The 26,720-nt window shown below is 36.7% G+C and overlaps 2 protein-coding genes across 3 annotated transcripts in view; one reads left to right on the top strand and one right to left on the bottom strand.

Annotated features, from left to right (window-relative positions):
- Nucleotides 1–484: 484 nt before the first annotated feature.
- CDC7 (cell division cycle 7) lies at nucleotides 485–26,565 on the bottom strand. Of its 2 annotated transcripts, XM_079902193.1 has the most exons (12): nucleotides 26,380–26,565; nucleotides 25,505–25,690; nucleotides 17,692–17,775; nucleotides 15,749–15,884; nucleotides 12,382–12,475; nucleotides 12,155–12,297; nucleotides 10,992–11,244; nucleotides 10,279–10,374; nucleotides 9,342–9,520; nucleotides 8,435–8,517; nucleotides 5,769–5,918; nucleotides 485–2,346 (listed from the first exon to the last, which is right to left on the bottom strand). In XM_079902193.1, exons 2-12 carry the CDS (start codon nucleotides 25,608–25,610, stop codon nucleotides 1,952–1,954), a joined length of 1,719 nt encoding a protein of 572 aa, XP_079758319.1. In that variant the 5' UTR covers nucleotides 25,611–25,690; nucleotides 26,380–26,565; the 3' UTR covers nucleotides 485–1,951. The 2 variants fall into 2 exon arrangements, with proteins under 2 accessions (XP_079758319.1, XP_079758320.1); XM_079902194.1 differs by lacking the exon at nucleotides 10,279–10,374.
- The window catches only part of HFM1 (helicase for meiosis 1), a 206,513-nt gene continuing 205,502 nt past the window's right edge, over nucleotides 25,710–26,720 (top strand). Inside the window, exon 1 of the mRNA XM_079902104.1 lies at nucleotides 25,710–26,248. The gene's annotated coding sequence lies outside the window, so the exon portion shown is untranslated. The remainder of the gene's footprint in view (nucleotides 26,249–26,720) is intronic.

Here is a 26,720-nt window from a genome sequence, read left to right as displayed (position 1 = left end):
TATCATCTTTTAGGGAGTTATCTGTCGTTATAGTGTTCAGAAGGCTGAAAAACCTGAAGAATATGAATAGGGAAGCTCCTTCCTAATTTTTAACTACAAAACACCAAAAATTGAGGCAACATTCTCTAGTGGGATTGAAATTCCCTGAGAACTAACTTGTAACCTGGATATCTTTTAAAACACTAGCTCCTTTTACCTTCCCTTACATATCAACCAAATTCTATTCTTAAAGTCGAGTATTTCAACTTTTCTATTCAAAAGACATTAATGGAAAGTTGAAAACACAGCCCTGAATATTAAACTTTCTTAGAGAATGTCTCCTTACTTGCACTTTTGGTAAATTTTTCTTCCTGTTAATTTTCTGAGAATATGTTAACTTGATTGTGAGCCACATTTCTAGAAAGAAATACATCTATCTTTCATATATTACTTGAGTCAGGTCAATGTTTGTTAATCTACTACCAACTATTTGCCGAACAGAGAGAATTCATCAGTCTCAGAAGGAAAATAATCCTAGTGGTCAATACTTTTTTAAAAAAGGGCATTTTTCAAATGAGTAGTCTGACATTGACATAAAAAATATAAAAGGATGACTTTATTAAACATACGAATTCAAGAACATTCAAGTTTTTTTAAAAAAAGATTACAGCATGAGAAGATAGCAGATCAATGGTAATGGTAAATATATATATATAATACTTGCCAAACGGAGTATAGATAAGACATACTAACTTCAGTGCTCAAAACAACAAAAAGAATGTTGTATCTTCCTTAGCTGTATTATACCTCTATGACTACTAAGTGGGAAACTTCTCAGCAGGCCCACACTCGCAGACTTATTTCCCATAGTAAATTTGATATGCTGTCATTGATATATATATCATTTTGAAATGTTGTAATATATAAACCTCTATCTTAGTTCCTTTTCTACATTGCCTACTTCATTAGAACTCTTCCCAAGCTACCCCAAGACACTAGTAAGCATCCTTCTCTGAGCAGGACCAACTTGGTCAAAACAGGATATAGAATGGCTCTAGGCAGAGGAAAAATCTCCAATAATATTCTCAATTCTGTGTTCACTTTTCCTTTTAGCAGCTACCTAATCATATCTAAGATGGTATGAAAAAACCATACATGTTCAGAGAAAAAGAAAAGCATTTTGGACTATCAATATCTACCTTAGTCCTGCAGCTTCCCTTTATCAACCAGTGAACACATTATTTTAATTTCTCAACTGTGAACACAGGCAATATTTAACAAAGCACCCAGAAACTTTGTGGAAAGTATCATAAAATTTCCAAGGAGAATGTGTTAGGTGGGGCTAGAGAAGGCAGAAAAATCAAGAGAAACCATTAAGAAAAACATGGCAATTCACACAAAAAATGCTTTCACAAAATACTTTAAAAAAATGAATAAATTAAATTCAATTTCAAGTAATACCCCCCCAATATTTTCTCATTGTTTTAGTGTTCATAAAAGGTATAATATATGCCTCTAGAAAAGGAAATTATCTTCTTTACCTACAGAATGGTTAGAGTACCAGCACCAGGTGGAGTTTTCCAAAAGTACAGAGAGTTTGAAGAAACCAGTAAACTAAGTCTTTTGACTCATTCAATCCCTGTCACAACCTTTAATTTTAAGACTCGTACCTTGAACCCCTATGTACTAGGCTAAAACTGCTCTTATTTCTGCATATGGCAGTGACAAGTAATTAGGGAAATGAAAGATCTGATCCTACTCGGGTAGATCAAACTCAAAGATCATTTTGTTAGTCTAAGAACTGTCCTAGTCATTTTAAGTAATCTTAATCCATATTTTAGAATCTGCCAGGAGATTTTTAAACAAATTATTCACCCTGCCCGGGTCTCCAATCAAGAATTTATGGCTATTACAAATAACTCTTTTTCACCTCACCTCACAATACACAACAGCAAACTTTAAAGAACAATAATCATAAGCTCATATCTTTGAAAAATGGATGCAACAAAGCTTCTTCTGCTGTTATTCTTGAAGCCGGATTTAGATCTAGGAGTTTATCAAGCAGGTCGTAAGCTGCATCAGGTACCTCATCCCAGCCTTCTAGATTGGTAGGAGACTCATCAAGATTACCCCCACAGCCATTACTGTCCCCTTTACACAATGAATTCCCTGAGTGTTGTGCTTTAGGTGTTTGTATGAGGTGAGCACCTTTATGGTCCATCTTCTCTGAAAAAGCTGGGTCTTGAGAAGTGAGCTCTTGTATATCACTTGTTAATTTAGGAGTGTTAGAATTTACACCTCTGAGCTTCTCACAGAGTTTTCTCAAGTCTTGTGCTGGAACTTCTTTGCTACACAATATTGATTTGCCTAAAAGAGAAAAAATATACATATTTTATATTATTTGAATATATGAGAAGTCTCTCCCACGAGAAACATGCAAGTCCAACTGCATGCTTTTTGGATATATTTACACTGAATATGAGATAGAACATCACGTGCTATATTTAAGTTGTGTTTTACCTTACATAGCTGAAGGTCAAATCATAAAGTGAAAGGTAGTAAGTAGAAAGCAGTGACTTAATAAGTAAAGGACTCACTTGACTCTGTCAAAGTCTCCAGCTTCATTATATTCTTCTGTAATCTTTAATCAGCAGCAGCTCCCATTCCCTCTCCCCCTTCCAAGCTTCTACATGCCTCTAACTACATGGTTCCTGTCTTTGATTAGGATGCCCTGCACCTCCCCCCCAACTCCGTGCCCAGAATACTCCCACTTAGGGCACCACTCAGTTCAAGCATTACCTCTAAGATGCCTGACACTCACAGAGTTGATCATCCTAAGCTTCTGTTATATCCTGTGAAGGTTTCTATTATTACTTTTGCTATTCTGTATTGTAACTGATAAAATATATGTCTGTCTCACCTGCTAGACTATGAGCTCTCTGAAGATAGGGACTATCTTATTTATCTTTGAACCCCCAAAACCGAGACATCCATACTAGGTACATACTAGGTTCTCAATTAATGCCTGTTGGACTAGACAAAAAGGTATTATTCTGCTTCTCACGTCTTTGTTCAAATATCACATCCTTATTACAGATGCAGTCCTTAACCAACCTATTCAAAATAGCTAAGCCTTCTTCACTCCCTTTACCCTTTTATTTTTCGCAATACCACCCGTCTGTCTGACAGTATGTATTTGTTTATTTTTTCTCCCCCATTAGAATTTAAGCTCTATGAGAAGAGACTCAATAATAGTCTATCTAACCTAGTACACATACGGTCTCAATAAGTGTTTTTAAATCAGTTAATAAACCAACCAGATCTTCGTTTTAAAAAATATAAATGTCTGAAACAATTCCCCAACAAAATTATTAGACACGGGCAAAAATAAGCTAGGCACACAAATAGGCAATAGTCTGTTACTTTTGCCGTATTTCCTTATTAAATAGAAATGGCTCTAAACAATGAGTTTGCACAGCACTTAGATTCCTTTCTGGGGCATGTGGATTGTTAACAAAACAATCTATCTCTGGATGATAAAAAGTTACTTTTACATACACTCATCTCTGCTGGATAGGTGGACTAAGGTGGTGGGAAAAAAGGTGGTGGGGGGAAGCAGTGAGAGGACAAAGGAAATAAACTACCCAAAACTAAGTTTGTGGGGGTATAGCATGTTAATCCTGTTTTACTTTTAAATCTATTTCATTATTCCTCTTCTCTCTAAAAAATTATAGCCAGAGGAGAATAGCTCAAGGTTTTTCTTCTGAATTTATTTAATTCGACGAGTACTTAATGACAGTCTACAATGGGGCCAGGTCTAGGGGTTGAGGACAGAGGGGAAGGTTACACACAACACAAGAGAAGTAGAGAAGTGCTCCTGCTGTTCTGGTAAGTCTCTTTGGGTCATAAAGGGGGACAAGGTCATCGCTGTTGAAGTTCTGAATCCTTTTGTATTCAGCCCAAAGTTATAGTAAGATTTGACTGCAATACAGCTGACCCTTGAACATCGAGGGAGTCAGGAGGGCTGACCCCACGCAGTCAAAAATCTACATATAAATTTATAGTTTGTCCTCCGTATCTGCAGTTCTGATCTGTGAATTCAACCAACTGTGGATCGTGCAGTACTGTAGTACTTACTGAAAAATAGCTGCAAATAAGTGGATCCAAGCAGTTCAAACCCATGTTTTTCAAGGGTCAGCTGTAACTAAAGAAGTCATACTAATGAAACTAAGACAAGTGCTCTATAGCATTTTTTAAAATATGAGAGCAAGCATTACAATGATAAATCTCTAAGAGCCCTTGCCTGCTATGCTATCATGATGCTTGCCCTACGATGTTTTTTTGTTAGATGTTGCACTTGCATTTTTGGTCATCATTTACTATTACAAATGGGGGAGATTTGAGTTCTTCAACAAAATGTTTAGGGTTTGATAAATTTCATGTTCATAAACTTCTTATGAAGTTATTCAATAGCAGATGATAGTTTTCCCCATCAGTTGAAAATAAACATTCTCATGTAAGAATACAATTTCCAAGGCTTTGCTTCATGGTTCCATTTCCCATGTGTATATGTAATATCTCACCCTATCACCCTCAGATAAAATTTTCTTATTATAGTTTCAAGAAAGGTGCAAGTCGTAGACTGACTGTGCTGCAGAACCACAACCGCCACTAAGCCTTCCTGGTGGATCACACCACGGTACCGGTGCCCAAGTGAGGGACAATCACTTTTGCAGTAGTTCTTACTCAGAAATAGTTCTTGGTCAAAATCACTTGTTTTTTCAAACTAACAAGTCTCAACGCTTTCTAGGTATCATACTTTTCTGAATCATATTTTCCAGGAATAGGTGGGGTGAGACAGGCATATGTATTTCTTGAAGTTCCTCAATTCTGATATGCACCCCTGATTAAGACCCACAGATTCTGGGGCTGGGCAACAGGCAGCCCAGCTACTTTTGAGGTGGGCTGACTGAAATTTTGTCCCAAAAGAGTGTTCCATATTTTGGGGCAGCATGCTGACTCAATTACACCCACCCACTTTGGAAAGTATTAACTATAATTGTGCATGGAGAATAAATACAAGGTGGCCATCTGAGTTCAAGTTGTTGGCAAGAGCAAGGCTGAGATAATTCTCAGGTGCCCTATGAGGTACACTGCATATCCCAGACTTGAAGTACAGGAACTTGTGTAGCTAAGATGACTTCCCACATCCAATAAATGCTTATAATATTACTCCATCAGTAAAGGTATTCTGTTCATTTCGCTTCTCTACTACTCTAACCCTAAGGAACCTGACAACAACATACATCCTATTATGTCCCCTACTGCAGTCCTTACTACACTGTATTATAATTAACTATTTACTTGTTAATACAGACTAAGAGTATTTAAGGCAGGCCCAAGAGCACCTGATGCTTAATAAATATACAATAAACAAATTAAAACATATTATGAAAAATATTTATGCAATAAAGTCAAACCATAACTACAGGGAGTTAAGATTTTATTCCTTATTCTTTTGTTTAAGATTATAAAGTTGAACTTTAAATATTGGAAAAGTGTAGTACTCTGCGCTTGATAAGATAAACTGATTACATGTAGAGAAGAGAAGTGATAAATTATTTTCTTACACAATGCAATTAATTTTCAAGCAATTGAGAAACTTTGTATCTAACACCAGAGAACATTATATGTTTATTTGTAAAGAGAATTTCATAATAATTTATTAAGTGATTTGTAGGAGATAAATCAAAGGTATTTGTTTTGTTCTATAATATAAAACTGCTTACCAAAAGTTTTAGCAGCCTGGATAGTTTCCTTGGATCCACGAATTGTCATAATTTGAGCCAAAGCGGTTAAATCATCACTTGCTTTATAAAATGGATATCGTCCACTAAGCAAAGAAAGGAATATGACACCTGCAGACCACATGTCAATTGCTGTAACAGAAAACAAACTTTAATTTTACTCCTACATCAGTAGTTCTCAACCTTTACTGTATATTCAAATCCTCTTAAGAGCCTTAAAAAAATTTTGATGCCCCGGCCAATCCCCTCAGAGGTTCTGATTTAATTGGTCTGGAGTAGGGCTCAGGCATCAGTTTTTTTTTAAAGTTCCTCAGGTGCTTTTAATGATTTCAGGGTTAAGAATCCCTGGTTTAACATCCTTAATGCAAAATACAATATTTTCTTTCTTGAGCAACATGAAAGTTGCTAAGTTTAAAAGGATATCTCATCACTAAGTAAATGCACATTTTATAACATCAAAATAAATCCAAAGTAGCTACGTAGGAAAAAATCTGGATGTACCCCAAGAGTTACACACCATAGTAATGAAAGTGTTTCACTTTAGTGAAAAGCATTAAACGTTAGAAGCTCATCTTCAGCAAGATGTTAACCCTAACTTTTGCTGTAGAAACTATCAATCTCTAGAATTCTGGCAGTTATGATTAAGACCAGCTCAGCCTCATGAGAATAAACTCATTTTTTAAAAAAATGTTTAGGGGGACTTCCCTGGCTGTCCAGTGGTTAAGACTCTGCACATCTACTGCAGGGGACATGGGATTGATCCCTGGTAGGGGAACTAAGATCCCACGTGCCTAAGATCCCACATGCCGTGTGGCCAAAAGAAAAATGTTTAGGGACATCTTCTCTCCTAATGGCTGAACTCCCAGTATCATCAAGTTATTGGCTCTACTCCCTTGGCCACTGCATCATCTGCCTTTCTTGGTTCCCTTTGTACCTCTGCCTGCTCCTTCAATGTTTCCTCTAAGCCTTAAGGGCTGAGGTTACCCAGAGTTCCAACTTCTACCCTATATACTCTCCCTTATTGGCCCATACACTTCACAGCTTCAGCTACCTTTTATATAGTAATCATGACAGTCAACTGTATTTCCAGTCCAGACTTCCCTGTGCTTCACTTACTTTTATTCTGTTGGACATCTCTATCTGGATGTTCCACATATATCTCAAGCCAATTATGCCCCCAATCATCTTTATCTTTCCCTGTACACCAGTTACGTCTTTATTCTCCCCTTGGTTACTGGTACCCATTCAAATCTCCCAATCTAGGAGTCTGATAAACATCTTGGATGCCTTTTCCCCACCACTTCATACCCAAATCCCACATCCAATTATCCATGAAGCTCTGCCTTTCCAATTCTTTGCTCTTCTTTTCAAAGATTTTTTTGATGTGGACCATTTTTAAAGTTTTTATTGAATTTGTTACACTATTGCTTCTGTTCTATGTTCTGTTTTTTTGGCCATGAGGCATGCGGGATCCTAGCTCCCCGACCAGGGATTGAACCTGCACACCCTGCACTGGAAGGTGAAGTCTTAACCACTGGACCACCAGGGAAGTCCCCAATTCTTCACTTTTCTGTTCATTTGTATTATTACTGCCCTCGTTCAGGTTTTCATCATCTCTCACCTGGACCTGTTCCTCTCTGCATACCTGCCAGAATGACCCATCTAGAATACAATTATTACCATCCCTTTCCCTTGAATAACTTTCCAAAACCCACAGGGTACAGTCCAAGCCATATAACAACTGTGATCTGAGACCGTCTACCTTTTTCCAGGTTTATTTCTCACCACTCCTTGACTTTCATCATACATTCCAGCAACACTAAACTCTTATTGATTCCTGTATGACCATGCTATTTCTTGAGTTCCTCTGCTCATGCAAACCCCTCACTCCAATTTACATTCTCTTTTCAGACGTTCTATCTTCCATGAACTTCCTTCCATAATCCCTTCAGATAAGGTTAGATACCCCAAAAATACTCTGTATAACGTTTTATAACCATACTTAACAGGTTATTTTATATTTGCGAGTATGTCCTGACCAGAGTGTAAGCAGAGTTTCATTCATTTTTTATATCATTAGCAAGCACAGAATAAACACAGAACAAATGAATACATTTCTGTAAGGTCCATAATCCAAGTGAACAGCAGGGTTCATCTATTCAATAAGATGTTCCATGACAACTCTTTCAGGCTATAGACTTTTCTTTTTCAAAAATCTCTTTAATGCTATTATATTGTTTTCACAATAATAAAAAATTTTAATCAAACACACAATCATATGTGTATCACAGAAGAATTTTCAGGTATTAGACAAACATAAAATGTTGCTAAGTTAGCAAATACTACTAAACACAATTTTTTCCCCCACAAAGGTGATGTTAAAATTATTCCTGGTGAAATCATCTTGTAAACAGATAAGCAAAATGCAATCTATCGGGTAAAAAAAAAAAAAAAGGAAACACTAGGATTAGGAGCTTTCATAAATAGCACTGTCTCAAAAATGGGAATGCCACACTGCTAGAACCACTTATATAAATTAGTTAAAAGCAGCAGAGCTCAAATTTAATCATAAGTAGACAAAAATCATAAAATAAAATACACCCACGGCAACCAATTTAACTGGGTTCTGTATTTCTAGTGCAACATACCTGTAGTTTGGTTGGGGCACTTTGTCAAGACCTCTGGTGCTCTGAATCCTGGTGTACCTGCCCTAGGTGCAACCTGTTGCCGCCTTATGATGATGAAATAAGATTTTTCTAGTTATGTAAAGTTTAATTATTTAAGACCAAAAAATAACATTTATCAATTTAGTTCACAGTAAATTCTACCTTGATATCTATATAAATAAAAGCTATTACAAAGCAAATGATAATCCAGTGTGATGAAAATCCTGGATTTTGTTTCTATAGGTCTCTCCCCCGACACCAGTTCCCAGGCCTTATTCCAGAAGGGTTTTAAGGTAACTTCCAGGCATAGAAAGAGGTAGTATATGGTAAGAACATAACAGAAAAATAGAATACAATGGGAACTCTGAGGTATAAAAATTTATTTCTGTTTGGAGTGATTAATTTCTGAGATACTTGTTCACTTATATACTTGAGTTAATCAGGAAAGGCTCATGAAAGCTTATAAAAGTCTTGAAGGGAAGAAAAAATTTATGTGGCGAAGAGTTGGAGGTGGGAGTGAGAGAAGAGTTCTAGTATTTGGTTCAGGTTATTCTACACAGGCAAGAAGAAAGAAAGAAAACAAGATTAAATCAGCAAGTAAAACATACAATTCTGAAGTTTCATAAGAGCTATCCCTACCCCTACCAAAATTATTTGCATGTAAAAGTAAATGTGTTTTCCAAAGAGCATTTGCATGTGAAGGGAACAAATATGACAATACTTGTCATTTGCTCTTCAAGGTACCAATCTGCATTAGTGCCTATGCAGTTCACAGAACTGCATTGTTCCCTTTCACTCACTCAAATCAACTGTCCACCAAAATCAATGCAATTTCTCATCTTGTCTGGCAGCATGCTGGTGATTTTATAGCACCATCAAAACACATTACCTTGAAAGGCAAATACTGCAAACTTTATCTGTTGCATAACAGTCACAGGTCAGGCTAGCTGGGCAAGAACTGGCAGTTTTCCTCATCACACTACTATTCGTAACTTTTGTAGAAATAGCCTTCTTTTTTGTTGCTAATTTTCTAGATAGTAAATCCACAGTCTTTGACTGCTTCATAAGCTGTAAAAGAAAAGTCATATTCTCTATTTTCATGGCATTTAACATGATGCCTTTGAGATGCTAGTAGAGCAAAAAGCAATAGGGGAAGCATAACTTTCAAAACTGCTGAATGTGCTGTTGGATTGTAAATAAACACTTGTCTATCAAAATATTTATGGTCTTTTTACGTTACTATGTTGAATAAACATATTAAAAATTTACTAACCATTCCTAGTTTGGTGAATATTTGAATTACACTTTATTAGAACTTTTCCTGAAATGTTACAAAACAATTACATTCTAGTGTCTAACTCCATTTCAGAACTGTAAACTGCACAATTACATTGGCTAAAATCAGTTTTAATTTGTTCCTCATGCTATCTAGCTCCTACAGGATATTATAAGTCAATTAAAAACCACTTAACATTGGTGATAATTTTGTAAATTTTACAAACATCTTTACGCTATCAACTGTGTGTCAGAAATGTGTTAGTTGTTGGGAGCTCACGTTCCAGCCAATGAGAGAAAAGGCCTTAACGTTCTAAATGTTCCTTTAGAGAAAGAGCAACAATAGTCAGCTAATCAAAAATGACAAAAAATTCCAAAAGAAAAGTTCAGAACTGGAGAAAATGAAAGCATTGACTAGATGCTCAAAGCAGTAATACCTTCTGCTAAAGCAAAACTCTTAAAAACTTACTAATAATAAAAGCTAGCCATTCCCCAAATTCTCTCCAGTGTACGACTGACTGATGATTGCACTATTAAGCTACATTACTTACTTTCACTGCAGGGCTCTCATGTGAAATGGAGCTGTGTATATTGAAATTTCTTTCTCCAAAAACAGAGCGCTGGACAGAAAGGCCTACAGATCCCTCCTACAATACCAACAAAAACAAGGAAAATAAGGATTATATCTGTAACACTTTCTGCCAGCTGTACTCTGCCATAGTTTTGAAAGAGTTAAGTGACATAAAACAAAAACAGCTGCATCCAAGTCATTCTCAGGCATCAAAACACTTCTGTGAAAGGAGAAAACAGTCTAGACAGAACTCTTAACCCCCATACAATGTTATCATAGTCCACAAATATATATAACTAAAAAATTCTAAAACCACCTGCATGGATGTTACATTTTGCTGTGCAGCTAAAATGGAGATAGACACTTCAGAATTTTTCCCCTATAACTAATGCTTTCTTTTAAAAAGGGTAATTAATATGAACTTTATAACATGCAGGGAAAATTACTTTCCGTTTTTGTTATATAATGCAATTATAATGATAAAGACATTATAAATCTACCAAGCAAAATTTTCAGTTTTGAAATCATAAAACAATCCATTGTAAATCTTAGTGAAATCTAATCAATTGAATATATAACACGTGTAAACAACATTGTTCTTTTGTTGCGTTATCCTAGAATTATAACTCCCCATGTTGAATGGAGTACATTTCTAAAACCGTATTAGTACTTAAGAAATAAAAGAGGTAGAACCTTTCCATCTTTTCCTTGTTTAATCTGAATCTGTGCACTTGTGTAGGGCCTTTTAACAGCAGTTTTTGTGGTAGGCTGCTGATCCAGCTCCTTAGGTGCTGCTGGGCCGCTCAATGAAATTTTGTTTCCGGTGATTACATAGGATTTATTTTGTGAACAGCTTTCCTGCTGAGCTTCAGACTGGACAAATTTGAGAAGCTCTATTTTCGTATCGTGGGTTCCTTGGGCCAAACCAAAGTCTACCAAGGCATACCTATGAAACAAAAATAAGCACTTTTACTTCTCTGTAACAAAGCTTATTAATATCATAATATGCTCAAACCATATTCACCCAGAAACTGTATTCTTTGGGGGATAAATTAAGGATTTATAACATTCTTGAAAAAAGAAAAGTAAGTTTTACAGACAAGGTAAGGATTTAATAGCTAACTACTGAAAATTAAGGAAAGATGTATCCCACACAAGAAAACATCTTTTCTCCCCTTCTTCCCATGGCTTGTGCAGACAAGACAACAAGGAATGCAGGATGTAAACACAATCCTTTGTCCTCTGATGGTGGCAGAGATGGCACCATAGCAGATAATTTTTAATTAAACAAGTTTAAAAGAAAAATAAATTAAAATCATGGTTTAAAAATCTGATTAAAGAAAAAATTAAAAGTCAGGAATACAAAAGCCCAAGAAAAGAAGTTATGGTTCTATTATCCTTATTATACTCAATATGAGCCATTATATAAACAGCAGTTTTTAAGTTTTCAGCTTACAATGCCTCTATGTATATAATCAGCATAAAAAATAGTCAAAAAACAAAACTTTAGTGTTGAGACATGAAATTGGCTATCATGTGGTCCAATCCCCTCATTTACTAGAAAAGAAAAATGAAGCCCAGAGATAAATGTATAAGGTTAAACAAACAAAAAACTAGACCCTTTCTAAGTCTTTTAGCTCTTTCCACTGAGCCATGGTACACCTCATGACGTACACTGTTCTACTAATACAATTTTTTTTTCTCCTTGAGTGTATTTCCCTTCCTCAACCACAGTGAAAATCTGAAACAGAAAAAGATGTGTGTGGCTGTTACAGGATGCTCTGCATCTAAGAGGTGGACCCACAGCACAGATTCAGTCAAGTATTAAGTATTTGCTGGTAACTTTCCATACTTACTTTCTCAAGCGCCTATTATATAAAAAATTGCTGGGCTTAACATCACGGTGAACAATACCAAACTGATGAATGCGTTTCAAAGCTTTGAACAGATTAAACATATATTCCCGTACTTCTTGAAAAGAAAGAGAATTCAAAATGTCCTAAAATAAAGTTATGAATAAGGTTATAAGATTGTTTTAATGAAATATTTAGCTAATAAAAATTCAAGAAAGATTAAAACCTACCAAAAAGGACTCATGTTCCAGATATGGCATAGCAATAACCACATGATCATTTTTCCTAAAGCAGTATTTAACTCCCATGACATTGTCTTGCCCCCTAGTGGAAAAATGCACAATGAACTTGAGAAGAAAGGTCAAATGAACTGAAACTTTATGCAGTTTTTTAAAAAATGCAGTTTTAGCAATGCATAAATAATGCCAGAAAACTAACTTAAAACCATCACCATACAGGAGAGATTACTCATTTAACTGACTAATGCAAGATGAAGGGTTTTTTTTTAAACAAACAGTACCAGTTATGAGGTTATAATTCAAAATGAGATAATTTTAATTGAGGAGGTGACAGAATGGGAAGGAAAAGATGAATAATAAAAATGAATTAACAAGACTTAGTAGCAGATAAGATGGTAACAGTAATAAATAAATCAAGTAAAAATTAATAATAATAATATTTATTGAACATTCACTACATGCCAAGCTCTTCACACCTATCAACAAATTCACTTAATTTTCACAACAACCCTATAAGGATGGTGCCATTATGTCCTACCCCCCCCCCCTTTTTTTTTAACATATAAGGAAACTGAGGGACAGACAGGTTAAGGAACTTCCCCAAGGTAACTCAACTAGTAGGTCATGGAGCCAGAATCTGAATCCAGGCAGTGTGCTCCAGACCTAGACTCTTAACCACTATACTATACTACCTCAGAGAAAGGTGAGGAAAATAGGGTAAACTGGATTTTCAGAGTTTTGAGACTGAGTAACTAAAACAACATGGATACCAACAAAATATGTAGAGAAAACAGGAAAAGAAGCATCAAAAACCAAAACCTCATCATTCTGATAGAGATATCTAGATACAAGACTATATCTTAAGTGAGAAGTCAAGTGTAAGTCAGTGACAATATTATAGATAAATGATACCTAAAGCTGTGAAACTATTAGAGAAGAGAAAACTGAGCCTTGGAAAAGTCTCACGTTGGAGGGCAAAATAAGGAAGGAGCAGAAAGCCCAGATAGGGACATCCGCAAGTGAGGAGTTTTCAAGGAAGGGGTGATCAACAAGGAGGTCAATTAGAATAAGGACTGAGGGAAGGCTTTCAGTCTGGCAAAGAGGAATTAACTGGCAAAAAGAAATTAACTAATTTTCAGAAAGCAGTTTAAGTGGAAAGGAAGAGGCCAAACAGGATTTAAGGAGGGAAAATAGTATACAATGGAAACAGAACATAAAGACAATTTTCCTGAAATATCTGTCAAAGAATAAAAACCAGTGTGGGAGCTAGAAAGGAAGCAAGATCAGGTAGACTTTTTTTAGCATGCACATTTTTGAACAACAAGGAAAGAAAAAGTGGTAGAGGGAGTTATTTAAAGTGTGGAAAAAGGAATAATCTTATTCAGGGGACTAGAAGGTATTATGTAATCATGCCTTACAGAAGCCATCTTATCCTCTTGTCTTCTGAGGGGTAAAACAAATTAATAGGCGTGTTTATTCATTCAATAGATATTTAGTGGGCACTGTTACTTGACAGACACTATGTTAGACATTAAGGATGAGAAGGTGAATTAAAATTAACATGATTTCTGCCCTCATGGACTTTCCTAAATAGTGGGCAATATGGATAATAAACCAGGTAACAAATAATGACAAATTATGGTAAGGGTTTTGAAAGATATCAAAAGGTGCTGTGACAATAAAAAATAGAATCTAATTCAGAGAAGACCTCTTTGAAGTGGTACCATTCTTGCTCAGAGCAGAAAGATGAGGAGTTAGCATGCAAGGACTGGGAGGGGTCTTCCTGGATAGGGAAGAAGTATGGGTAGTGGCCCTGAAGTGAGAAAGCTCTTGACACAAATTTGAGACGCTAAAGAAAATAGAGCACAGTGAAGGAGGTGGAAAGACTGGCATGGGATAAAGTTGGATTTTTTTTTCAAAGAACATTGGGAAACCACTGAAGAATTGTTAAGTAGTGGAAGTAATAGTATCCAATTTATATTACATACATACATATTTTTATATTTTAAGGATCACCCTGGCTGTTTTGTGACTATGGGATTAGGAGGGGAAGAGAAGAAGCAGGCTACTATAGTAATCTAGACTTGGACTGAGACAGCAGTTGAGAAGACAAAGATATGGATGAGATTTTAGATATATTTTGGAGGCAGAATTGCCAGGACATGGTGATGGAGTGGACTAGGAGAGAAATGGAGAAATTGAGTGTGATTACTAGGTTTCTGCCTTGAGTAACTAGGTAGACTGTGGTACCATTTGCTGAGATGGATAGATGAAGGCAGATTGTTGCCACAGGTAATTTTTGGGGCAGATGAAGGTGAATTAAAATTTTGTTTTTCGCATATTAGGTTTGAGATGTTTATTAGGTACCCAAATGGAAATATCAAATCGTCAGGTGGATACACACAAATCTGCAGTTAAGAGGTCTGAGGTTAGATATACACTTATGGGAATCATTACTATATATTTAAAGCCACGTGGAATACATGACACCATCTAAAGAAGTCTAGAGAAAGAAAGTCCAGGATCAAGCACTGAGGAACTCCAACACTTAGGGGTCAGGTGGAAGAGGAAGAACTGGCAAAGCATACTGAAAATGAAAGGCCAAATAAAGCAGGAAGAAATCAAGGAGTATATGGTAGTACAGAAGTCAAAAGACAATGGTTCAAATCAATTATGTTAAACACTGCCAGGAGTTCATGTGAACAGAAAAAGGAACCGGCAAAACAAAGTCATGGTTGCCCCTAAAGTAGTTTCCACTTAGCATAGAGGAGAGCAGCCTCACTGTGTGTGTGTGGCAAAAGGCGGGTGTGGAAGTGAAAACAGTCTGTGCAGGTAATTTTTGAGAAGTCTGGCCATGAAGGGAAGCAAAGAAATAATGGAGTAGCTGGAAGGGGGACGGCGGTACAGGGAGGATAAGAGATACTACATCACGTCTCTATGTTGACAGGAATGACCTAGCAGAGAGAAACCAAACAGAAAGACATGCCAGAGGATTCTGTTGTTCAAAATAAAATATGAGATGAGGCTGTCAATATCTGAGGAGATGTGAAATGAGTTCCCCACATTTTTAAAAATATCTACACCATGGAAGCCAAGGTTTATGATTTGGCAGGAAGATTAGAAAAAGAAGTGGTAAGAGAACAGGAAGGCAAGCTGAGCCTCAGGAGAAATCCACTTTAAAAATTAATATAAACTTAACTAGCCATTCCAAGATTAGTGGAAAAGTGCTAGCAAACTGCAAACACCTGACTGAAGAAGATGTTTAATCCACAATCTCACCATCCCTATCAGATATCTACTTAAAAATCTTAAAAATTATATACAGCAGTTCAATTAAAAATATCTTTAAATTGCCTACCCAGCCACTGTTAGGCACTGAAGCTCAGCTGCAATTCTTACAGGATGACTTGTTGGAATTAGGTGTTTCAGAGCAATTTTCTCTTCAGGTCCCACTTTTAACTGTGTTGTGGCCAAATACACAGAGCTGAAAGTGCCTGTAAAACAATTTATTAGATTTTTCAATATTTGGTTTTTAAAAATGTTTATGAGACAATGCTAAAATAATTCTTAAAAACTGTTTGGAATCCATAAAATTATCACAATCTGTCATCAATATTTTAATGACACTGAATACAAAAAGCAAACACATTTGTAAATACAACTTATTTTCAATTTTTAATACATTCTTAACTGTCCTCACATCTTTAGGGGGTATATTAATTCAGCAAAGCTATATAGTAAATCTGTTTAACTGAGTTAGCATAAAATATTTCCACGGTATGACCCAATCTACCAAGTATCTTTCTACAATTTATCATTGTAAATTACTTTCTTAAGAGTTGGATTCAGTTCTGTTAGAAGTAGAAATGATAACAGTCTTAGGGGGCAAAAAAAACTACATTTTTTATTTTAAAAAGTTTTTTTAAACTTTTAAATTCACCATGAAACTAAAGAGAAAAAAATATAAGATTTGGTGGTCAGTTAAATCTGAGAAATACTGAGTTAAAGCAGATTGATAGATTATTTCTAGAACTTTAATGTACTGAAGTACATCATAAATAACGAAAAGGGAGCTATACATGCTATAGTTTTCAAACTTATTAGCCTTAGAACACACTCCACTCCTCCCCCTCTCCAGGAATACTTCGCTATTTGTTATGAGGACATCAGTTTTCCAGAACAAAGTTTTTGAACACTAAGTCAGTGTTCAAAAAAAGGTAAAAAATAATATAAAGATTTGCTTCTTACATCCCAAATCATCTCATCTTCTAATCTCTCTGCCCTCGCTGACTCAGCCTTTTCTCATCTCATACTTTCCTTTGTGAAAAGCAAGCAATGAATAAACGGAAGTTTTGTTGTTGTTTTTTTTTACTGTTAAGTTTTTATTTACTATTTCTCAGTATAGTCACTAAAAAGTTCTATTATCTGTTATCTTCTCAATCCCTTCACACTTGTCTGCCAAATTCACCCTTCATTCAATCAATATGATTGCTAGTCTCTCAATGGTATTTACGTAAATACTGACTATCCTATAAATATTGTATCACTTTATTTTCATCATTTTGCCATGAAAAATTGCCATTGTTCAACATACAATTCTACCTAAACGCAATGGAGAAAGAGAAAAAAGATTCAGCTTTCCATGATCAAATCCCCCCACTTAAATCTTAAACTTTTTATTTTTAATAATTATCTTTAATAATATATTATTAATATAGCAATACTTTTTTTAAAGCAAGCATCTGCCTTTTTATTTTTAATTAATTAATTAATTAATTAATTTTTGGCTGTGTTGGGTCTTCGTTTCTGTGTGAGGGCTTTCTCTAGTTGTGGCGAGCGGGGGCCACTCTTCATCGCAGTGCGCGGGCCTCTCACTGTCGCGGCCTCTCCTGTTGCAGAGCACAGGCTCCAGATGCGCAGGCTCAGTAGTTGTGGCTCACGTGCCTAGTTGCTCCGCGGCATGTGGGATCTTCCCAGACCAGGGCTCAAACCTGTGTCCCTTGCATTGGCAGGCAGATTCTCAACCACTGCACCACCAGGGAAGCCCCCAGCAATACTTTTCATAGTATAAAATTATAAAGGTTAAAATAGGACTGTTCATTTTACTGTAAATATTTATTTATTCTTAGATTCTTTCCAAGGAAAAAAGAAAAGCTGATAATTAGTAATATAACCATGGTCTTAGTATTTTTAAAAGGGGTATTTTTCCAATAAGAAATAATAATGAAAATCAAGATTATATAAAGGAAAACAGGAGGAAAAAAAAGCTTATAAAGATAATGAAGTATATCCCCAGATTACCTTCTCCAATTTTGTCCTTAATCTTAAACACATTACCAAGCTGTGGTACAGCTTCGTAAAGCTTCTGAATATCTTTCTTAACACCTATCAGGGAAAAAAGAATTTAGGTACAATTAATTACTTAGGTTGAAAAATCTCAATAAAATAATTTCTAAAACATAAGTAATTACATTACAAATAAAAGTATCTATAATAAACCTTAAACTCATGATAAGACTAAAACCCCATCAAGTTGCTCTAACTCACACACCTCCTGAACAGACAAAACTGCAAAGTAACTGAATCACTCACACCCAATTGCTGCTACTCTGAAATTACATACTAACATATAGATACATTGTCACTGCATAGAGTACAACACAATGAAGAGGCTAAATTTAAAAAATAACTAAACAATTTGTGCTGCGATCACTAGATGGCATGACAAGGACACAATGCAATCTTGAAAACTGTTTCTTTCCCCCAAAGATACAAAATCTTACAGGCTTGGAAAAGTTTTACATATTGAATATTCACAGTATACTCTAGAAAGAAGGTCTACTAAAGGTCTCAAGAATGTTAAAAAATATATTCTTTAAAAATTGTCCCAATTACCAATAGTATCCTATATCTTGACAGCAGAAAAATCATTACTTTTAAATAAATATAAGCTCTTTACAAAAACCTACATGGTTAAAATTCAGAGAGGCAATAATACAAAATGTGGTAAACTACTGGATACAAAAAAGAACTACATACTTAAGAGTCCTCAAATTTTATTACAATATCTAGGCCAAGCATCAGCTACTTTTAAAGTTATAATAACATTCTGCATCATGCAACAGTTTTAAGGCATTTTCAAAGCACCTTCACACATATTATCTTTTCAGATCTACATAACAGCACTGTGATATTGGGAGAACAGAAATAATTATCCTGATCTTTCAGAGAAGGAATCCATATTCAGGGAAATTAAATCACTTATCCAATTTCACAGAGGTACTGCTGGTAAGTTTATAGACTCACTCATTTAACAAACACTGTGTTTTTAAAAGTGCCCAGCAATTGGCATATTAAAAATACAAATGAACAAAGGTGGTGGAAGCCCCTGTTCTCTAGGAGCTTAGCCTAGTAGAAGAGACAGATGTTAAAAGCTCACTTTTAATACAAGATTTTAACTGTAATATTAGAGGAATGCACATATTACTAGGTAGAAGTGGGGAGGGGAATGAACACTCCTGAAGGTGCCAGGTGGCTTCAGGTGACTGTTAACCTGTGTTTTGAAGCATTCACCAAGTAGAGAAAGTGCAAGAAGGCATTTTAGGAAGGAACTACTATGTATGCAAAGACATGGAAAAGGAAAAAGGCATGGGTTATTGTGGAGGGAGGGGAGAGTAGGAGAGATAATAAAATTCAATGTGGCTGAGGAAGGAAAGGCAGAGGATGCAAAGGAAGGTCATTTAAAGTTTTTAAGCAGGAAGATGACAAGTGGAGGATAAATCTGAGGTGAAGAATACTAAGAATACTAAGAGGTGGAGATTAAATAAGAGGCCAAGAAGACCTAATCCAGTAGCCTTTCCACTACATCACTCCATCTAAGGTAATGGGAAGAACTTACTTAAATTACCCTCACCTTCCCATCTACCTTGCAGATGAACTGGAGAAGCTTCATGGATTTCAATATAACAGGCAATGTAACAGTAATCCTGTGAACCAGTTTTGGAGATGACAGGCCTAAATCAAAACGCTGGCTCCACTATTACCCAGCAGGTATGACCTTTCTAGAGCATACAGCTTATCCTCTGTGAGCCTTAATTTCCCCATCTATAGAAAAGGGGGCATAACAGTACCCATGCCGCTGAAATACTGTGAGGATTAAATGAAATAATATACACAACACAAGAGCAGCTTCTAACACAATGCCCGACACATTGTAAATATTAAATTATACTGGTGATTCTTATTGCTGTGGTTACTATTATTAACATTATTTCTTTAGGGCTTTTGCTCTTACTATTCCCTCTGCTTGAAATCCTCTTCCCTTCGTATGGCTGGCTCAATTGTCACAGTTTCCTCTGACATCGCTAGTTAAATTAGCGCTCCTCCCATTATCCACATTACCCTGTTTATTGTCTTTGTAGTTCTTATTCACTATAAAATTATCCTGTTTATTTACTTGTTTGCTCTCTGCCTCCTCCCACTAGAATATAAGCTCCACCAGTACAGGCTCCCTGTCTGTATAATTCACCACAATGCACTCGGCTCTTAGAAAACTGCCTGGCATGTTTGTTGAATGAATGAATTCTTACTATCATCATGGTTGTTCAGAGACAGCTGTAGGAAAAAAAAAAAAGCAAAAGTTTACAAGTTACAAGAGAGTGAAGCCAAAGACAAAAGCAATCACTTCACCATCAGCTACCACACTACTTCTCTCTCGAAAACAAAACCAAGGCCTGGGGGAAAAGCTGGCTTTCTAGCAGTAATAGTTGCCACAGTCAATTACAATCATTCCTAATGAGTGTCAAGTCCAACCAGCTTCAAATTCCAGTGTCATAGGAAAGGCATCATGAAAAGGCACTACAATGATATATTCAATTTGTTATTACATTTCTTTGATTCTAAGACACAATTTTAACGACCCTGAAATTGGGATGCAACTTACAACTGTTGCTGGTCAGCATCAAAACTTATACAACAGGTGTCAATGACCTGAAGAAAATTCAAGAAATCACAGAGGAGCATTCACATTTAATCCTTAAGAGCCAAAATGGCTGTAGGGAGGAATAGTAGAGGTGGTGAAGTAGAAATCAAATGTAGGCCAGCTCCACATAACTGGGTTGTTCTTAAGAACTCATTAACAATGGCTTTTTTAAAAAATGAATTCTTCAAAGAAATTCTGCATCACTAATGTTTGAGAACAGGGACTTCCCTGGTGGTGCAGTGGTTAAGAATCTGCCTGCCAATGCAGGGGACATGGGTTCGAGCCCTGGTCCGGGAAGATCCCACATGCCGCGGAGCAGCTAAGCCCGTGGTCCACAACTACTAAGCCTCGCTCTAGAGCCCGTGATCCACAACTACTGAGCCCGCATGCTGCAACTACTGAAGCCCACGCGTCTACAGCCTGTGCCCCGCAACAAGAGAAGCCACCACTGTGAGAAGCCTGCGCACTGCAATGAAGACCCAATGCAGCCAAAAAAACAAAAACTAATGTATGAGAACAATATTGTGAGGGGAAAAAAATAGGATATTAACAAGTCTGAGTATAAAAAGTGATTCAGAAGGGACAGATCTGAAATGTTTATTTTCCATTTCATGTATGTCCCAGAGATATACAATTATTTGTCTAATTACATCTAAAAGAACTCTTCCAATAACTACAAAAAAAAATTCTAGGTGTTAAGGAAAGCACTGTCACAGTATAACTGGCAGTATTTCTGAGCAGTACATAAAATAATGGTGTATCTTACAATTAATGGTGTTTAGGTATGACAAAATATTTTAAGAACCATTTGTGGTCTTTTTATTACTAAATGTATTGAAGTGTTTGTGTGCATGCTTTGTTGTATATACATGATTAATTACACCAAAAACTTTGTAGTAGGATGATATAGTTTCATGTGGCTATTTAAATTAAAATTAAATAAAATTAAAAATCAACTTCCTCAGTCACATTAGCCATATGTGACAACATACAAACATTTCTGTTAGTGCATAAAGTTCTAATGGACAGTGCTGATACAGAAAAAAGCCTGGAATCTAAAGAGTCTGGATTCATTCAACTCCTGTAATTAAACCACATTACTGTTCATGTTTTTAACCCTTAAAACAAAGGAACTGGATTAGATGAACTTTACCTTCCAACTATAATATTCTATGCTTTTCCTACGAGTTCCACATTTTGGAACTTCCCTTTGCATAAACATGAGCTGGCAGTTAGTAGTAGAGATGCTGGTTAACTGTTAGAAATAAGCAGGAAGAAAATATAAGTAGTAAGAAAATACTGTAATGCAAGGCCATGTGAATGACTATGCAAGCTCAATGTGCTTCCACACCACCACTCACTTACTATGCACTTACATATCTCTACAAAACTCAAACTATGTTTATATTAAGGTTTCCTGTCACTGCAGAACAACTTTGATGTTTCTGAACAACAGAAAAATTTCCTGACAACCAAAGTGAATGAAAAATCCCCAGATTATGAATTGGGAGATGAGAGTAGACAGTGAAAGAGAGTACTCGTATCAAAAGCTAGAAAATACTACTAAAGGCAGAGACCAATGAATATATACTTTGAGGACTGGGGAAAGACCCTGAAAAAAGTCCACAAACTAAAATATTATTTAGGTCTTCATTAAATATTATGAAGGTCTACGCTTCTGTTTTGAAATTTTAAGCGAATTTTTTTTCTGCTACATAATATATCCAAGTTGGCTACAGCAACAGCATCCTTAACTATATTCCCTGCTTTCACCCTCATCTTGTTCCACATAAAAGCCAAAGAACTACCTCCTTTCCTCACCCCTCTCTTCGACTTCACTCCCATCACTCTCCCACTTCCACTCACATGACCTCCTAGCTATTTCTAAATGCTAGGCACACTCCCAGCTTAGGGCCTTCGTACTTGCTGATTCCTCTGTCTGGAATGCTCTTCCCCAGATACACGCACAGCTCACTCCTTCACTACCTTCAAGTCCTAGTTCAAATGTTACCACACTGAAGCCTTCTCCAACCAATTACACTTACTAAAATCACAATCTCCTCTCCCAATACCTCCTATCTCCCCTTCCCCTCTACATTTTCTTCACAGCACTAATCACTTTTGAACATACTATTTATTCATTTTCTATCTCTATCCACTAGATTGAGGGCACTGATTTTTGTCTGTTTTACAAACGGATTTATTCCTAGCACCTAGCACCTAGAAAGGTGCCTGCACATAACAGACATACACATTTAAGAAACATTCATCATACAAATGAAATGTTTTCAATTACTTACCATGGAGTAAAACTGACCTCCAGGAATATATGTCATGCTTATTCTGGGGCTTCATGTATTGCCTAAAATAATGCTTCCTATAACTCAATTACTTACCATGGAGTAAAACTGACCTCCAGGAATATATGTCATGCTTATTCTGGGGCTTCATGTATTGCCTAAAATAATGCTTCCTATAACTAGGGAGATCATATAATTTAGCCCAAACTGGGAGAGTCTTCAGAGGGAAAGGGGGCACTAATAATTACACTGTGACAACAGGAATAAACTGGATCTGTCTCAGGCAAACCAGGACGTTACCTATAACCCACTTTAGAATCGTAGGCTAAGAGCATCCATATAACACAATGAAAGCAAGCCTTCCAGTACAGTTCAACAGTATGGAGGAGACATTCAGTATATATACAGTTTATACTTCATTCTTTCACTGAAAAGATCTTTATCACTTACTAAACTTGGCATATGGTAGATACTTAAAAAAAAAAAAAGCCTGCTGAAAGAATGAAGGAATAAACATTTGAGCTAATACTTTGCCAGGTACTTTGTTCACCAGCATTTTTCTTAATAGGAAAAAATGGAAAACAATCTAAAGGTTCAATAAGAAAAGGCAATTAAATAAATTATACGATACCATGCAGTGGAACATTAGGCAGTCCAAGCGCAGAGTATTTAGTTACATTAAGAAATGTTCAAGATATATATTGCTAAGTTAAAAATGGAGATCAGAAATAAGTTGGCTGTGATCCTAATTCAGTTTTTTAAAAAATGTATCTCTGTATGCACAGGAAGACCAAAGAAATACAACAAAATGTCAACAGTAGCAATATCTGTACAGTGGGATATTTTCTTACTTTGACTTTCTGTATTTTCTTCAATAAGCATGTATAATTTTAATCAGAAAAATAGTTATAAAAAGCTGACAAATATTCCCCAAACAAAGGGTCATACTATGCAGGCATTGTACTAAAAATTTTACTTTATATCCTTTGGATGAATGATATCTAATCATTCAACCTAATATTTTCAGGCACCTACTATGTGCTGAAGACTGTTAGGCCCTGGGAATACAAAGATATATAAAAATCCCACCATTCAAAAGTTATTACATCAAAGGAGAGTAAATCATATTAGATCATGAGACAGTTATGTGCCTGGACTTCATCAGCTTTACTCCTTATTCAAGTTATGTTTTTGATATAATCTTAGCTTTTATTAAGGGTCAAATAAAAAAGAACCATATGAATAAAATTTCAGCATGTTTTATAAATTATCAAAGGTAACTGTTTATAATGCTCAATGTTCTGTTACATATAAAAGCCACCAAACTTTGGAAATTTGGAATAAAATTCACACCACTCTTCATTTCCTAGCAGGTTTTCAGAAGAGTATTAGAATAGTAGTTTTTACCTGAACATATGCTAGATCCAAGTCAGATTCATTCATTCATACACTCTGCCTAATGCACAATGTACATCAGGAACTATACAAGATACTGCCTTCAAGGACCTTATAGTATAACTGAAGAGACAGAATACACAGAGTGCTAAACAATACAAGAATAATAATAATATAATGACTGTTATTGTATTATGTGTCTGATGACATAGGGAAAGGTGAACCATGAAAAACAGGTAATTGCAAGAAATATGGAAGGCAAGAAGGAAAGCACCCATGAAACTGGATGAAAGTGGCATTTTAAGATTATTCTAGTGGCAGTGTACAAAATGAACTGGAGGATGAAAAAAGAAGTGAAAGCAGGCAGTTTAAGTAAGAAACTTCGTTGTAATTCAGGAGCAAAGTGTAAGGGAATGAATTAATGTGGTGAAAATGGGAATGGGAAGAGGCAACACTATACATACTAAAAAGAAGTAAGATAAAATTGGGTGACTGGATGAGGGGAGCAAATACAAAGCACAAGTCAAAGATAACTCTAAAGTTTTAAGCATAGAAACTTTAACTGGAATAATAGTGGCTTTCATCAAATAGGGACATCAGGAATGGTACTCATTTTAACATAAAGATGAGTTTACCCTTAGTCAGAAAGCAAAAGTATGAGATGTCATATTTTTCTGGGGTCGAGTTAAAGTCTATTTTGTAGTGTATAAGTATATATCATGGACGAAAGGTCAAAATTAATATTTTTGAAAAAGCACTAAATATATTTAAGACAAAGAGAAAATAACATTTAGCTACATTTTAAGAAAAGAAAAGAGAAAAGAAAACAGTCAATTGGAACTCCTATTTAACCAATATTTATTAAATGCCTGCTATGACCCAGGCACACTGCAGGAATGAAGGTGCATGTTACAGTGTACAAGATTAGGCATTGTTTGACCCTCTCCTTCTCATTTCAAGGTCTGGGTAAGGGTGAAGCAACACTTCATGATGTACACTGAGATACAGTCCTTCATTACTGCTACAAACATTTCATTTACTTTTGTCAACTAATTCTGCCTTTGAATATGTAAGTTAAAGTCCCTCCAATGCCGATTTCTAAATTCAAGCTTAATGCAATATGGTGATTAGAAATAAGAACACAGGTCTAGAAGAGAAATTCTAGTTTGGGTATCAACAAACTTTGTGTTCTTAGACAACGACTAATATTAGACTGTAGCAACTTCATCTGTAAAATGACATGGTTGGACTACAATCCTCCTTCTAAAATGCAATCCAATCCTAAATCTAGATCTTATGAAGCTTCACTGATTCATAAAATGCTCCTATATAAACATACAACTCACTTTAAGATTCAGGACGTGTTTTTTGTTGTTTGTTTTTAAATAATCGAAATTCCAGAATTGTTGCCTGTACATCTTTGGCAATGAACACATACCTGGTAGTTTAAAATTCTGCTCATGTTTTAATGAGCCATCCGCCAGAAACCGGCCACGAGAAAAAGCCGTTGGCTCCTGCATCTGAATCCCTAAAGAAGCCTCCATCGCAAAGCGACTGCGGCGCAAAACGCCAGCTAAGGGGTCATGTCCACAGGGGGAGCAAAGCAGCTGTGAAACTCGGCATACTGGAGAAGATGAGAAGTTTAAATCACTCAGTGAACTAAGCACTAAAAAATGCTACTGTCCCCAAAGGGGCAAACAATTAAAAACGCACCGTATGTCCAAATCCCCAAAGGAAGGAAAACCGTGAGCCATTTCTAAGGATTCCATGGGCTCCACTTTCACCTCCCAGAAACACCGGCAGGGGGCCGAAGGGAAATGTGCCTAACAGAGGAGTCTCCCCGGCAGCCGCCGTCAGGGGCAAGGGAGGCGGTGGGAACTGCAGAGGCAGCGAATGCGGGGGGAGAGGCCTTAGTGGGGAGAGCGGTTCGACCTGAGGAAGAGGGTCGGAGGAGGAGATCGTTTGATTGCTGAAAGGGAGCGCCAGGAGGCTTGTCCAAGGCCCCACGCAAGTTGGTGGAGAACTGATACGACACGGCTCACGAGCGCCGGGCGGAGGAAGAGAATGAATGGGATCCCTCGGCGAGCGCGGATTGCGAGCTCCGCGGGGAAGGACCTTCTTCCCTCAGACTCCAGACCGAACGGGATGCTTAGTGCGCAGGCGCACGACTTTCCCGCCGCAGGTCAGGGGGATCCGAAGTGGGGGTGGGGTGTGGGGGGGTAACTGCACTGCTAAAAGACCGAAGTCACGATCCAGAATTCGTTTCTAATCCCTCACAATCCCGCGCCATGGAGCAAACCGTCGGAAACTCACGGTTTAAAGGAATACGACTTCTCTGGTTCCCCAAAGGCCTAGGTCGCCGCCTCCGAGAGCGCCCACCTAGCGAGTCTGCCAAACGCGCCTGCGCAACACTTCTCGCGTTGCTGCTTCTAATTGCTCATGCGCACTGTAAATCCCTGTGCGCCGCGTTATCTGCTACTGGGCGCTTGCGCAAGCGGGTTGGGTTTCTTCCGCAAGCTGTGGCTGGCTGAAATAACGGTTACAGATATAAAGTCCGGGCATAATCCTTTACTAAAAAATAGAGTGAAACGTAAGGTTAAGGATCTAACAGTATTTTCAGGAAAGAGGATAATTCAGAGACATAGAAGTCTCAG

Source organism: Stenella coeruleoalba (genome assembly GCF_951394435.1).
Source record: "Stenella coeruleoalba genome assembly, chromosome: 1".
Classification (NCBI taxonomy): domain Eukaryota; kingdom Metazoa; phylum Chordata; class Mammalia; order Artiodactyla; family Delphinidae; genus Stenella; species Stenella coeruleoalba.
Note: the sequence above shows the minus strand (reverse complement) of the source record. Positions and strands in the feature narration are given on the sequence as shown.